The sequence below is a fragment of the Microcebus murinus genome, chromosome 7, assembly GCF_040939455.1.
Source record: "Microcebus murinus isolate Inina chromosome 7, M.murinus_Inina_mat1.0, whole genome shotgun sequence".
Lineage (NCBI taxonomy): Eukaryota > Metazoa > Chordata > Mammalia > Primates > Cheirogaleidae > Microcebus > Microcebus murinus.
This window is the reverse complement of record NC_134110.1, coordinates 94,532,118-94,547,762: the sequence shown is the minus strand read 5'-3', so window position 1 is coordinate 94,547,762 and position 15,645 is coordinate 94,532,118. Positions and strand designations below refer to the sequence as shown.

At 34.8% G+C, this 15,645-nt stretch overlaps 1 protein-coding gene across 12 annotated transcripts in view; it reads right to left on the bottom strand.

Moving 5' to 3' along the window:
• The window catches only part of ASPH (aspartate beta-hydroxylase), a 214,080-nt gene that overhangs the window by 174,857 nt on the left and 23,578 nt on the right, over nt 1-15,645 (bottom strand). For 4 of the 12 annotated variants that reach the window (XM_076005279.1, XM_076005281.1, XM_076005283.1 and 1 more), the window contains exons 2-3: nt 7,159-7,308; nt 4,163-4,231 (exon numbers count right to left, since the gene is read on the bottom strand). In XM_076005279.1, the coding sequence (XP_075861394.1) occupies nt 4,163-4,231; nt 7,159-7,308 (219 nt within the window). Of the gene's footprint in view, nt 1-4,162; nt 4,232-5,603; nt 5,649-7,158; nt 7,309-12,464; nt 14,871-15,645 lie in introns of those variants that run through there. The other 8 variants (XM_076005278.1, XM_020288811.2, XM_076005280.1 and 5 more) reach the window with 6 other exon arrangements.

Below are 15,645 nucleotides of genomic sequence, written 5' to 3'. Positions count from 1 at the left end.
TATAATATATAAAAATAAAAAGGCTATTCCCTCAAACTTTTCCCCCTAAGACCTGGAGTTAACTTAAGAAACTCTCGAGTTTATCATGATTACCAGGATTACTGTTTACACCACCCACAGATGGGCATAAATGCACTCAAATTATGTAACTCAGAGAATTTTAATACTTAAAATTAAAAAGTTACATTTTAATACTATTAAATAGTGTAGCTCTATAAAACTCTGGCAACTGACTCATGGCCCTGCAATTCTGGCCAATAACAAGAGTCAGCTATTAATAATAATTCACTCTGCCTACTGATACGAAATTTGATCAAGGCCTTAGCCAGCCATATGCAATAGGAACGTTGCAAACTCCTCTCCCCATTAACCTGCAAAATTAGCTTCTATTGCAGAGATCCTCACTCCTATCATTTTTAGGTACAGGACCTAAAATAGGCCCCCATGATGGAAAGAAATCACAGTACATATTCTTTTTATCATTTTTTTTTTCTGAGAAGAACTGGCTTTGGGTAGGAAAGTGTCTTAGCTCCAGTTGGTATCAAAGTCTACCAATACTGCCAAGCTACTTCCAGGATGGTCCCACGATTATGAGGTGGAAAAATAGGGTGTAGTGTTCTGGCTGTAAGAAATATGAACATCCGCGACCATAGAGCTTTCCAGTCGTAACACCACTAATTCAGTCATTTAATAGTGTGGCAAAACACAATTTCTCCACATAATATAACTACCAGCAATCAAGGGTGGCATGCAAAAAATAAGACAACTAATTTACATTTTAAAGATGACAATGGATTTTCTCCACTTTAGTCAAAGAAGAACTATATTGTGCCATTCTTCACATTATTGAGAGAAAAAACACAAATTGCAGTCAGTATTTAAATTATTTCCTGGCAAGCCCAGAATATTTCTTCACTGAATTTAACAGTTAACAAATGCTGTGAACAGAGAAGATCTGTATTTTCACCTAAGTCTCTGTGGGAATAACACTGCCTCTTCTTCCCACCTTAAAACACTACAGCTGCATATTTAGCACAAACACTTTTATTTCTCTCCACTTTCCAATATACCATAAGTACTGAATATAAAAGTATTGAATATAAAATTGTCCTGACCTTCAGCATGACAGGTTGAAGTGTGCAACAAATATGCAAAAGCATGTGAACAAAACTGTTTACCCAGCCCCACAACCTTCCCGTGGTTCTTAAGACAAAATATTAGGCCAAAGAGAAAAAAAAAATATTTGGGGTAATTCCTTCTTAACCTCTAAGAATAATTGGCTTCCATCAAAGAAAAGGGTATCAATGCCTTTGGCTTGGCAAGGTCCAGTCCTCTCCTCCTGTCAGCTCTCTAGAGCGTCCATCCAGTCTACAAATGTTTATCAAGTGTCTAGGAAGTGCTGATTGGCTTCCCTTCTGTTCTCCAGCCATACCTGATAGGATGCCAGCCAGGTGCTAGTCACAGGGCAAAAGGACAACCATGTAATCCTTAGGTGGTGTTACTCTAAGAAGATGTTACTCTCAGCATTTAGTCCTTGGATCATTTTCCTGTTGATTTTATTTGGGAAATAAGTTTTTAAAGAATATATTTCCAAACAATGTAGTTTTCAATAATCCAAACTAAAACCAAAGATACTTTTATTTTAGATAATTTGGCCACAAAAATAGGAGGCTGTGTAAATGGAGAACAGGCTTATTTAGTATATTTTCAAAGTGAATCAGAAGGGAAAATAGGAAATTATGTAAATGGCATATTTTCAAAAAAGAATCTTTTAGAAAAGCCTTGGCCAGAAATAATAAAATTAATGATAGCTGTTGATCTTCATTTACTCCCACGTACTTAATTCTCTCTTTATATTTCACAAGAAAAGCCAAGCCTTAAAATGTGAAAGAAATGTAAACATGAATGTATATATTTCCTCCAAATTTATGATTTAGGTATATGCAGATTTAAGAATCTAGAAAAAAATATTTAATGAAATAAATGCTAAATGTACAAAAGTTTAACATATCTCAACTATTACTACCCCTGCCATGTCAAACTCTCATCTATCTGCTCTCCTAACATCCTCCCTCCTCTTGGACTCTCTCTCTACCTTAAGTTTAAGCTCAACCCCTGAGCTATCTCTCCAGGGAAAATAGCTTCAGGAAATCTAGCTTCTTTTTGGGGCATATGCTCACTGACCTTACTCCCCCCATAGCCTCTTCCTGATCACACAGAATCCACTAAAGCCTCTGTTCCCCCAACAATTTCACCAGGTTCTGCCTTTGCGATCACAGGGCAGTAACAGAGGCACAACTAAGCTACAATGATCTCACAAACCAGAAAAGAACTTTAGTCATAAAATTTAATTCAAGTTAAGGTTGTATTTCGTGCAGAGAATTCAAGCACTGTAGAAATAAGTCAGAGGTGTTAAGCAAGCCTCACAGTTCAACTTTGGTTTGTTTTTTGTGAACTAGTACATTTATACAGTAAAACAGTTTCTTTATGTTAGCCTTATCTTATCTTTCTTTGTGCATCCATTAGTAAAATTACCAAAATAAATCTTGAGATTCAACAAATTTGGTTCTAGCTCAAAGTATAGAATTCTTATCAAAGGGACAATTTACAATTTGCTAATACTACACCTGCAAAGAACATTTTTCAAAGTATAATTACTTATCCTCTTAGCGATTGATTAAAAGGGAATAACTTCTGAAATCTACAGTATACTAAAACTCAGGTTATTAATGTAATAATTTGCTATAGAAATCGGTGTGCTCTATTGAAGAAACACCATATTCCAATAAAATACAGTAGATGAGAAGTTATATTATTTCTAAAAATAAGGGAAGTTGGCCCACATGAAGTTATCTTTAAAATATAAAGCTTCTCTATTCAGAATTCATTGTTTAAGATTAAGTAATATATTGGAGTAATAAGCATTTATAGGCAAGGGAATTATCATCATTATGATATGTTAAGTTCCATATCATTTTATTTCTTTCACATAGCAGGATTATAGTTATCTGAGGATTTAATATATTTACAGAAACTCATAGTTACATATGCAATGACAGAATTCCATAGAAAATCTCATTAAGGTTAAGATAGGAGCTTCTACTGTTAAGCAGCAAACACTAATTCCCACTGAGCAGTAATGAGAAAACATAAACTAAGGTCAAAATTAAGAAGCTTTATGACACTTAATCACAACTAAAACCTTTTTCATATTTAGAACTTACTGTTTTATAAGGTGGTGAGATCAATCCCCCCAAAAGTTTCTTTGGTTACAGATCTAGTATCCTCCCATGTTTTTATGTCTATGAAATATACACAAAATAGTCTACCTAGGAAGAATTTCTTTGGGTCATTAGTCTATTGAGCTTAGTGTATAATACCATGCCATATCCATTATTTTTCTAAAGACTTTGATATAAAAAGTTTTAATATATATTATTGCTACATATAAATGCAAAGGAAATCTCACTAGGCCAGATTATACAAAATTTACACATTAAAATTAGCACCATCCTTTCCAGGAAGACAGCATTTTAAATCAAATGAAGGAATACGACATCATTATTTATTACAAAAAACAGCTCAATAATAAAGATAGGTAATCCTGATCATAAATAGAGGAGTCCAAGACTTCCAAAATAAGAACACCTGGTCAAAATACTAGGCATCCTTATTTTAATGTTACCTTTAAAATATGCATAGAACATTTTAAGATGTTTACTACCATGATTTTATTTCAAAACAAATTTATGTAAGCCTACAGAAATTTACATTTTCAAATGAAAGTGAATTATGTCTAATGACAATGAAGAATGGCTATAATTACCATATTTGAAAGACTAGGTCATTATATTTTCAAATGTTAAGTTCAGAATATGAAGTACTTTGAGTCTGAAAACATACATGAAATTATTATACTTATTAAAAAATATATGTGTAAGAGCTATATACTTATCCACTAAAAAAGTAAATTGAAATGTGAGACTTTATGGAAAAAATAATTAAGCCATTTCAAGTTTCAACAGGAATGAAATATATGATTTAAGGGGAAAATATCTTTCATAAAATACATATACTATTGACACAGGTATTATTAAAGCAAAAATATTCTTTTATTTCCAGCATTTTATCACTACTAACAAAAAATAAAATGTGTACTTGCCTAATAAAACTTTGGCATCGTCCACATCAAAATCCCCATCACCATCAGCATCATAGATTCCTAGTTTTCCTACAACAGGGAGGAATGACAGATATGGGAACAAAAGGGAAAATCAATTTAATAAAGTATCACCACTTATTACAGTCCTGCCCATCAGTCATACATGTTACCAACTGACGCAATTCTCTGCTCTTTTAATCCTGCAAAGTGATACCAAATAGATTTTTTACCTAAAAATGGTGGGCAATTCACTTAGAGATTCAGGAAATGTTCACCCAACAATTTCTAAAAACTGACATAATATGACAATACCTTGATCTAATCACTTCAGAATAATTTTTTTTATTATGCTGATAAAAATATTTTAGGTAAAGTTTTGAACATATAAAAGAAACAATATCAATACATTTCTAACAGTTACATGAAATGGAATGTTTCTACAGTATGAAAGTTCATCAAACTATTAATATCCAAAGCAAGAGAAACAATCAACCCAACCTCAAAGACTAAATATAAATTAACACAGAGCATAAGTTATAAAAATAAAAGGACAGCTAATTTTATATCTTACTACAATGATGATTTACAACAGAAGTATCATGAATCAACCTTTAAAAAAAAAAGACTTTCTGGAAATAAACTACGTAAAACCGGATGCTTTGTAAAATTACAAACTTAAACTTATGGTTATTCTACTCACAAGTTTAATCAGCGCTGGCCATTTATTACTAAGGGAAAAAGGGATTAAAATAGGTATGCTGAGAAGACAATACTGCCAAGGCCTTTACTCCTCAAAATTAGTAAACATGTATTTTAAGGCTTTAATGCTTTTATCATGAGGAATACTGTTATGTTTAGCATTACAAATAGTTAAATACATTCAACCTCCTAAAAAACATCCCAAAATCATGACTTACAATTCATCATTGCACAATGGCTATGGAGAACTGTAATAACATACAGGAATATTTTAAATGCATTCACAAATATAACATTAGTACTAAAAAAAAATCGGCAGCACTATTACCATTTCTTTAGTACAAAGCATATTAAAAGATTGTGTAAGAGCAGGCACAGGGTAACTGTGATCAATCTTTATCTCCCCAGAGCCCTTGCTCTACTTAGGAAAATAGTTAACTTGCCATGTAGAAGTCTGACTTAGCAAGCACACACACATTTACAATGATAATAGTAATGAAGACATGAGGATGCTATCATTTCTACTGCTAAGAAAATGAAAAGTACTAATGTGCAGGTCAAGGCTATACATGGTACAGAGCTCTACACTAAAGAACAGAAAATACTGTCTTTCCACACAAACTTCTAAGGTGAAATTGGCCCTAATACACACATTCTCCAATGCAGGTGATACCCTAAATTAGTAGAATGAGGTTTTAGAGATGAACATGAGTAGACTTAAAGTGTATCTCCAGTAGCCTACCTTGAAGTACCTCTGATAAGTTATAACGGAAGTCCTTTGCTTTGGCTGCATGCATGTAAAAACATGAAAACTGTTACTTGTGCTGAAAGGTATAAATACTTAAAATCCCTTCTTTCACTGAACATGCATGCATTCCCTACCAACATACCACTGTCAGTCAGTAAAAGCACAGATCTACTCAGAAGTTTGTCTCCAGACTAAAATTCTCCCTCTGTCTCTTAATCTACCCAGAGATATTTTCCTTAAAGTAAAAAAAAAAAAAAAAAAAAATGGAAAACTTCAATGAAAACAGATTATACATAAACATATTTTGTTATTCCTTGCCTTCCCCCCGCCCCCGAAAGAAGACTGTAATCTACAAGTAAAGCAGAGGCACAAGAGGTCCAATGGAAGGGGGATCTTCTAGGCAATACCGTGTATGTAGGCAAGCAGCATTTCTGCCAGTGGCAGGTCCATGTCTGCCACTGGCTTACTAAAGAGAACGGTCGTTATTCACAATGGCCAAAAGGTGCAAACAACCTAAATGTCCATCACTGATGAACAGATAAGCCAAATGTGGTGTATCTGTATCGTGGAATATTATGCAGCCATAAGACAGAGTAAGTATTGAACCTTAAAAACATACTAAGTGCAAAAAGGCAGACACAAAAGGCCACGTATCGCATGATTCTATGAAATGTCCAGAATAAGCAAAACCACATACACAGAAAGTAAACTGGAGTCTGCCAGGAGAGGAAGGAGGAGGGGAGTCAATGTTTCAGGGAGAAAGGCATCATGGAAATATTCTGGAATTAGATAATGCTGATGGTTGCATAAAATGATGAATGTACTAAAAACCACTAAAGTGTATATTTTCAAATATTTATAATATAGAATCTTATGTTATATGAATTTTACCTCAATTTTAAAAAAAATTTTTTGGAGAAGTATATTTAAAAAAGAGAACGTGACTCCAGGAACAATAATGATTAATATAAAAGATTATGAAAAACTGCAGTGATTATGGAGAGAGAAAAGGAAAAATAGAAAGGAGGAAACTATCAGAAGTACCACAGCAGCTTCCTCAGACCAGCATACAGACCACACCCCCCTCACACACCCACCCCAGCACTTGTACACATACACTCCCTACCCCAACAGATACACAGAGGGGTATGCTTTTAGGGTTTTGCAGATTGTGTGGCTTTGATCCATTAGTAGGTCCTTAAACAAATTCAGTGGCTTATGATCAAGTATTTTTAAAATTTATAACAAAATTGAATAGAAATTATAAAGTACTGCATACGGTGAAAATGAGTACTGTTTGATAAGACTCCCTGTGTGACAGACACACATATATAAAGCCTTTTTTTTTTTTAAACTGCAGGTCATGTTCAAAGAAATCAAAAGCTACTACTTCAAGACAGCCCTTATCACATCTCTTTTTATTCCCAGTCTATTGAGATCCACTGAAAGGCTACAGAAATTAACTACCAAAAAGATGATAAATATTTAAGCTTACTAAGCTGTCACTTACTCTCTTATAAATTCACATAAGTAATATAAAAATTCTTACCTAGAACCTCCTCATAATCAACAAGATCGAACCAAACAACCGCTACTGATGTCCAGACTCCCAGCAATGCAATGACCATAAACCACGTGAAGAATGAACTTCCAGAAAGTCCTCCTTTCTTCCCGTTCTTGTGTCCTCCATGTTTTGTCTCTGTTTAGAAATAAATATAAAATGTCATTATATGAGAAGAAATTGGATATCCCTTTTCACACTAAATTGTTTTTCCAATAATTTGATAGTATGTACAATGGTAGATCATTTCAAAAGTATTAGTTTTACTTGAATTCTCAAAACATGTTACACAAAATAAAGATTTTTGAAAACAGAAAAGTTTCTTCTTAGATTCAACACAAAACAGCCCTAACCTTGAAGTAATGGAAGAAATAAACTACTGATGGGCTAACGATTTTCTGAAAAAGAAAGAGTTGATATAATATATATATTCCCTCCTTCCAAGTTCTTTATCAAAACTACCTGAATATTACTTCCTTTAAAGTTTAGAGCTTATCAACAACTTAATGAAATCACTTAGAAATAGAAATGTAGTCAAATTTTTTTCTCTTATTTCATTTTGTTTCGGTAGACTCTTACAAACTCTATTAACTGCCACAGAAGAAAATTATCTACCCCAAAACCACTCCATATTCTTAGCCAAAGAGGAAAAAAAAGGAAACTATACAAAAAAGAGTTCAGAGACAAAGAGAAGCAAAACAGCACAATTCATTCCTCTGTCTTTGCAAGATCCACTGGGGCCTAAGGAAACAGAAAAAGGTTCATTCACAACTGTCTCAACGCAGAAAGCAGATCTGTAAACTGCTGTCCACCAAAACTGCCATTTATCACATTTGATATGTTTAATTTAACTCATATTCCTTTGTAAATATTCTTCTTACAGCCAAAAAATAAACAAAAAAGTCATGTGATAGTAACAGAAAACAGTCAACACTGTCCTTAAAAGGACATACCACAATATTCAAATTTCCCTTAATAAGGAATACATATCATTAATATGTAAATATTAATAAATTAATTAAAAGGATATATCACATCCCAAAATGCCTCTGAGAAAGCAAAAAATTTACCAACCAGGTAGAAAAGCAAGACCCTGCCTTGGTTTATGCAGCACGTGGAACTGCTGTTACAGTGTTCCACAGACACTGCTGCATGTGATCCTTGCTGTGTCTGTCAGGGCTTCTCCAGAGGGCATTTCTGGGTGTTTATGCAAGGCAATGCCTCCTCCTGTAGGAGTGTTTTTCACGCTGCAGGACATCTGGCATCCCTGCTTTCCTCTGGATCCAAAGGCAAGTAGCTTCCAAGGCTTAGGATAAATAAAAACACCCCAAACATTTCCACATGTCTATAGAGGGAGTGCCTGGTGGCGAACCAGGAAGGAAAGCAACAAATAATCACCTGTTTTACATAAGAAAGATGAAATGATTCTCCCAAAGTCACCAGTGCACGGTGGGTAGAACTAGGAACATACCTTGACCTCTACATACCCTGACCAGACCGGAGTTCCTTGATCCATAATGAGCTGGCCAAATAACATGATTTCAGAAAGCCTCACTAGCTCTAATCTAGAACATGCCTTTTGACTTCTAGTCTAGCTCTAATTAGTGAACAATACGAATAATCTCCAGTGACTCTAGTCAAGAGTATACTGCCAGTATATTCCTCTGGAAGAAAAAATAAAACTCTTCTTTTTAAAAGAATATATATATATTTTTAAAACCCACATTAGATCAATTTTTCAAAAGGATCGATAAAACCTAAATCAGTCTGAGTATGTAGGTGTGTGTGTACACTCCAATATATACATATATTTATCTATGTCTAAGTACATACAGTTATGAAGACTAAATAAAAAACATTTCATTCTTAAAGAAAAAGTCAAATAACTCCATCTTCTGGTATTCTTTCAATATTAACATACCCATCAGGTAGCGTCAAATTTCTAAATAATCATATAGTAAATTTATAAAAATATGCTTACCAAATAATATATGACTACCAACTTTGTTTCTAACATGATCTACATAAAAACTAGCTATACAAAAACATAATTTATACATTAAAAAATACTTGCTGGGCACAGATGACATTGTTGCACATTAAATCAACTTCAAACAGGCATCACTGTTTCATTACCTCAACACAGCCATGGGAGGGAAAGACTGGGTGAGAATTTCTGCAATGCTGGTGGTGGAAATGATGATTTCCAATATTTTTTGTCTTATGCATATAAGTTATTTAAAAAAATACAAAATAAACCACCACTAAAATTTAAAAACAAGAAAAGATTTATAAAATTGAGTAGGCTTCTGTAGGGGCAGGGAGGGTCCACAGATTTAGTAGCAATATTATATGTTTAATTTATTAAACTTTCCTGAAGTTTTATAAAGACTTTTTTCTAAGACTATATTTTTTTAAAACCCTTATTTCTACATAGCATATAGATACATGCATACACACCCATTTGTGTACAACACTAAGCATAAAGATGGAACTATAATAGTTAATGACTAAGAAATTCCTGCCTTGGCTTCTTATTGTCTCTAAGAATGAAATTTAAATATTTATGTAAAATGAATACTAAAACTTCAGTAAAACAGGGTAATCTTGTCTTATCTTCTCTTGAACATTCTGTAATTGACACCAGTCTCTTGTATTTTTCCTCATTAACTGGAAAATAGCTAGGCTAAATATAGTTCAGCCTTTCATTTATTCATTTAATATTTATTCAGCACATGTATGCAAGAAAAATTTTACTCAATAATTAAGTTTTCAAAATGTGTACATCAATAACAGTATATTCAAGGTGATACTATTCACAAAAAGCCTATCATGAAATAGCTAATAAAACAAAATAATAATTTGAACTCAAAGTTTAACATTCTCTATTTCTCTTTCTTAAAACAAAAATAGGAGAGGAAAGTTTCTGAAACTCTGAACAGTCACATATCATTTATCCAAGCTAATTCTATGACACTCATCTAAGTTACTGACCTACAACACCAAATATAAGGAAAAAGTGGGGAAAAGGCTTCCTTAAATAAAACTAAATAAATGCATGCACCAAAACAGAGAGGGACTGGGACCAGGAGGAGAGAAAGAACCAAACACACAGTAAAATCTTCACCGAGAATCTGTTCATATTCACTTTAGGCACAATTCTAACAACGTCAATCAACTTTGCCAACTCAGTGCACAAAACTACAGAATAGAGTTCAGAGACAACCTGACCCAAATGAATGAAAGCAGTGAAGCACTGTTAGAGGGAAAATCTGTTAAGGGCAGGATCCGCAGCAAGAGCAGGCCAAGAAGTAGGAAAGCCGAGTACTGTGAAGCTGCTTGTGATTGAAACTTGTAGGCAGACCCTTTAAAATAATCTTTAGTACAAGGTAATAACTGACATTCATGTTGATTCTCTCATTAAAATATCAATCTGTTTAAGAATGCAAGAAATGTATAATAAATCTTAGAAACATTTTCATTCAAACTAGTTTTTATTAAACAGATTTATCACTTGATTACTGTTAACATTTACTAATTCCATAAAGGAATAAAACACTAACTTATAGATGGGAGTCTTTCCTAACACACCTTTTTTGGAGAACTTTTTTACCAACAGCCAATAATATACTCCTAATACGTCACTTTGTAAATTCGGTGTGCCCAGTCCCAAAGGGCATATCAGTTTCTGCCCAATGAAACTGACGAAAGTATAGTAAGACAAACCCTTCAAGAGGGTGTATAATCCCTAAGCAAATCTGGAACCAGTACTTTGTTCCAAAGGTATTCTGGAAGAACATCTAAGAGTTGTCCCAATTTTCCAAGATCAGAATAAACCTAAAAGTCTTCTTTTCATTTTCTGGTTCCATGTTCAACCTGTAGTGCCAGGGATTAGTCGAAAGGAATGTTTACTAGAGTTACGAATATTGCAAGAACTATGTGATTCAATTTTTTTATGTTGTTTCATCAAAAATACATGAACTTTAAATCAAAAAATGTTCCCACAGAGTACCAAACACAGATAATTATTGTGGGAAGCATAGTCCAAATAGTCCAAAATGAAGACTAATCTAGGGGCAATAGGTAACTTTATTTAGATAGAAATAGAAGATGTACCCCAGCACCCAAACAGTAGTCAATTACTTAACTGGCCTACTACTAACTGAACTACCATTAATGTTAATGATAAATAAATCAACCATTTATAAGTTTTAGGTAGCACTATGCTGGGAGTTTCATATTCACATATAAACTCTATACATTTAAAGTTTTAAAAACAATAAAAACTGTCAAGACACTCATCAAACTGATTACTTTTCCGTCCTACAAAAATGTCACCCTTTGGAAACCAAGAACTGCTAAAAGCGAACAGCTGAATTTACCTAACTATGTAGATTACCTAATCCATGGAGAGGGAGAAATGTCTAGTAAAGGAATTAAAAGTCAGATACATATCTTATGTTCCTCTTCATGGCTACACGGAGCACTTTTCAGACTGGGTAAGTGATCCACTAACCAATTATTCCAAACCATATTCCCAGTGGAGATGCTCACAATCTCTATTCTCATAGTAGAATCCTCTTCTGCTTAGACAGGTGAGAGAAGTAGTTTCCATGTATCTATTTTTTTCTTATACAAATTTTCAACATCAGGAGCGAATGAATGTAGTCTACTATCAATTAATGGAAAGACTCTTAATTTACAAAGTAAAGCAAAAACAAACATATATACAAAAATAAATTCAACAGGTCATTAAAGAACACTTGAAGATTAATGAATCAATTTAAAAAACAAAATTAAATTCTAGTGTTTTTTCTTTGCATTTATTGTCTACTCCACAAAATAGGACGTCAGTTTCCATATATAGTAAGTCTTTACTTCAACTAAGTCAGTTCATTAACATGACACTGGATATATATTTCTTAAGCTTCCTATTATTTTATGTAAAATCTGAATATTCTAAATTCTTTTAAATTCATTGTAATTAACTTACAAGACTAAGGAAGACAGCTTCCACATTTTTTGAAGTTTGTAAAATACAGCCTCTAATAGTGTAATATACCAAAAGACAGTTTAAATTAAGACACCAAAACATGTTCAAATTAAAGATAGATTATTCCATGAAAACTTCAACCACTGTGAAAAGTCGATGTCTCTAGGAGTTCAAAATAGAAAAAGACGACGATGCAGTCGAGCACTTAGCCAAAAATACTTCAACAGCACAACTGAAAATAAAAGCAAAAAGCTGTCAGCTAAATCCAAAACCACTTTTAACCCAAATAACAAAAATATACCTTTATCTTCAGCCATTTTGATTTCTTCAATCCATGAATAATAAATACCAAAGGGAAAAAAAAAAATCAAAGCACTATTATCGGCAGGTTTGGGGCACACCACAAGCCCTTCCCTACCAGAGCTCTAGACTGGCCAACTCTGGCTTGGCCAAGGCCTCTAGCTAGAGCTGAAATTGGACCTGACTGCAAACTCTGCTCACCAGTTATTTTTAGAGGTCTCTACCTCATGGCCAAATGCTGCTAATCACTCAGACTGAAGTGTACTCCTAACCACTCAACAGCCTTTCTCCCACTTACGGGATTCCATTCTCAGCTGGTCCTATCTCCTAACTCCAACTCCTTCAAAATCAGGCACATGCTGGAAAAAACGAAATGAAACAAATTGTGCTGGCAGTTTTGTTTTCTTAGAAGCAGGCTTTAATGGCTTTAGCTTAAGAACCAACTCATTCAAAACAGAAACAGCTCTATAAATTGTGGCCCCAAGCACAAAAACAGCTCGATTTGGCCCTTCAGAATCTAATCAAATGCCTACAAGAAAAAAACATGACTTAGTTTGTTTGAATGAAAGAGAATACATGGTGAGAAACTAATTAATGCTCAAGATTTTGATGCACAGATATTGCCATCTCAGGAGTAATTCCTCCAACGGCAAAAATAACGCAACACCGCAAAATGTTTCCCTGGAGAAGGAGGGAGGGAGGGCAGGAGAGAAGGGCTGGAGGGAGGGGACAGAACAGAAGGAAGGCTGGGAGAACAGAGGAAAAGAAAGAAATCTTTAGCAGTGAGAACAGTGACCTAGGAAACACTATCTTAAAAGCGAACTCAAAAGAGATTATACAACTGCATTCTAATTTTTTTCTACTTTTCCCCAACACCACCATCTCCAAATAGTCTCTTCTGGGAAATAAAATCAGTCCAATTTTAATACATTTCTTCACTGATCTAAGATTAGCAGTTCACAAATTCATTAGAGTTCTGATTAGTATACTAAATTAATTTAGCACAAATAGTATCTAGAGCAAGGCAGCAACCTTTAAAAGTTGTTTATATGCTCCATCCAAGTTGTTACAAAAAATAAAAAATAAAAAAATAAAAGTTGTTTATAAGTCTTTAATTTTTCACTCAAATTTAAGGCTTTATAGGCAAATGAAACATTTAAATGCTTTGAAGAGGAGTCTGCAACCTACAGTATTAATACTTAATGGCCCAGATTTGGGACAGAGTGAAGCAGGTATCATGGCCACATGAGCAAAATTGTATCCCCTGACCAAGCATTATTTCCCCCATTCCTTTCCTCAAGATCTGTCCCACTGAAGTTGGTGCTTGCTAAAATGTTAAATGATAACGAATCACTTATTAATAGAGGTTTAAGATGACCCACCATCCCACAGCCATGCAAATTTATTAGACACATATTCTGGAAACTTTCTTTTGTTGTGTTTCTTTGGGGGGGCAGGAATGAGAGCAACAAGAGACCCTACATAGGTGGGACCACTGGAAACCAAATGGCCACACTCACATGGTAGACAGCTCAGTATGGTTCAGACACTTGGGTTTGCTCCTGGCTTTTCCATTACATTTGATCTTGGGGGAAGTCATCAGTTCTGTGCCTCAATGTGTCTTGACACAAACTACGCATACAAATATTTGCAGAAGTCATCTGGTGCAACAAATTCTTCTTGACTCAGGACTAATGCACAAATCTCACCTCCAATTCACAGCTCTTTTTATAATCCTACCTTCCCCTGAGACTGCCAGCGTAGCTAGGGTTTCATCTCTCTCTTTCCTGGCCTGGGCAAGGCCAGCTGTATTCTAAACCGCAGGTCAATGGCCAAATGCTGAACTAACACAAGAATCACAGCTGTTAAAATCTAGGCATGCCTCAGCCTGGAGGCTTCTCCAACGCTGTTCCTGTTATTCCTCTAGATAAATCTTTACCAAAGCATTTTCTCAAGTCCTATAGTTAACCTTCTTCTCTTGTCTTTTGCAATAGTTGAATAGTTATTTGGATAAAATGTCTTTCCTCCTCAGTTCACAATGACAACGGCATACCTGTTATTAATATTTAGATAGGGAGATCAGGAGAAAACTCTCTGAAATATCACTTAATCTATCACAACACTTTTTAAGGAAAATTCTGAATTTCAAGCAACTACCTCTTATAATAACAATTCATTTTTATGATGAAAAAATGTATGAGAAGTTTAAAAATAAATGCAATTTGTAGCTAACAAATCATGTTTTAAAATCCTAGCAAAAACAACTAAAGTGGTATTTAGTTTACTATTCCTTGTAATAGCTGCTGGAAATAATAGCAACTCCTGGGTCCAAGGAAAGACCAAACCTTCAATAAATGTTCTGAGACCATTAATATCTGCCTGAGATCACACGAGCCAGGATCTCTGAGGCAAGTCCCAGGTGAGCTGATGCTGCTGGTCTTGGGACCACACATAAGGAATACTGCACTATTCATCTCTAATTCTTAGGGTTGGGGGAAGGAGGAAGTAAGTAGTACCTCTTTTTTTACCAATCTCCCAATCATCATATCCCTACACCCTAAAAAAAGAAAATGCTGACAACAACAAAACCCTGTTCCTCTGAGGTCCGTGCCATCTAATTACAGGATCCACCACGTCCCTCACCACTGCCACCCACCCCCTCCTGTGCCTCCCCCAGCCCCAACCCACACTCCAGTCTTCTACAGCGAGATTCCAGCCAATAACCACGAGGTCTCACTGTCGATCCTTGGCCAACAAGACAGGTTCTCTCTCCTTCAGTTGTTCATCCCCAGAGACCTTGCTCCCCTCCATTCTAAATCCAACACTCATTCTGACCATGGATCTTGTCATAAACCCACCCCGACTCACCTTCCTAATCACATCTACAGTTTGCTGGATGGCACAACCATCCTGGAAGATCTGTAACCCTGCTAAGAAAGCAATGCTTGTCTGGTCCCGTCATAAGGGCAGCAGGGTATCATGAGATACCGAAAATACAGGTCTTAGCAGCATTGAGATTCTCAAATTGGGTTAAATAATAAAAAAGAAAAAAGAAAATACAGGCCTTTAAAACAAAAAATGTTTCATCTGCAGATAGGACCCCAAGTAATCATTAGCAAGTCATAACTTTAAACCTAATAGCCAGTATCACCAAAGTAAAATAAGGCCACCCTGCAGACAGT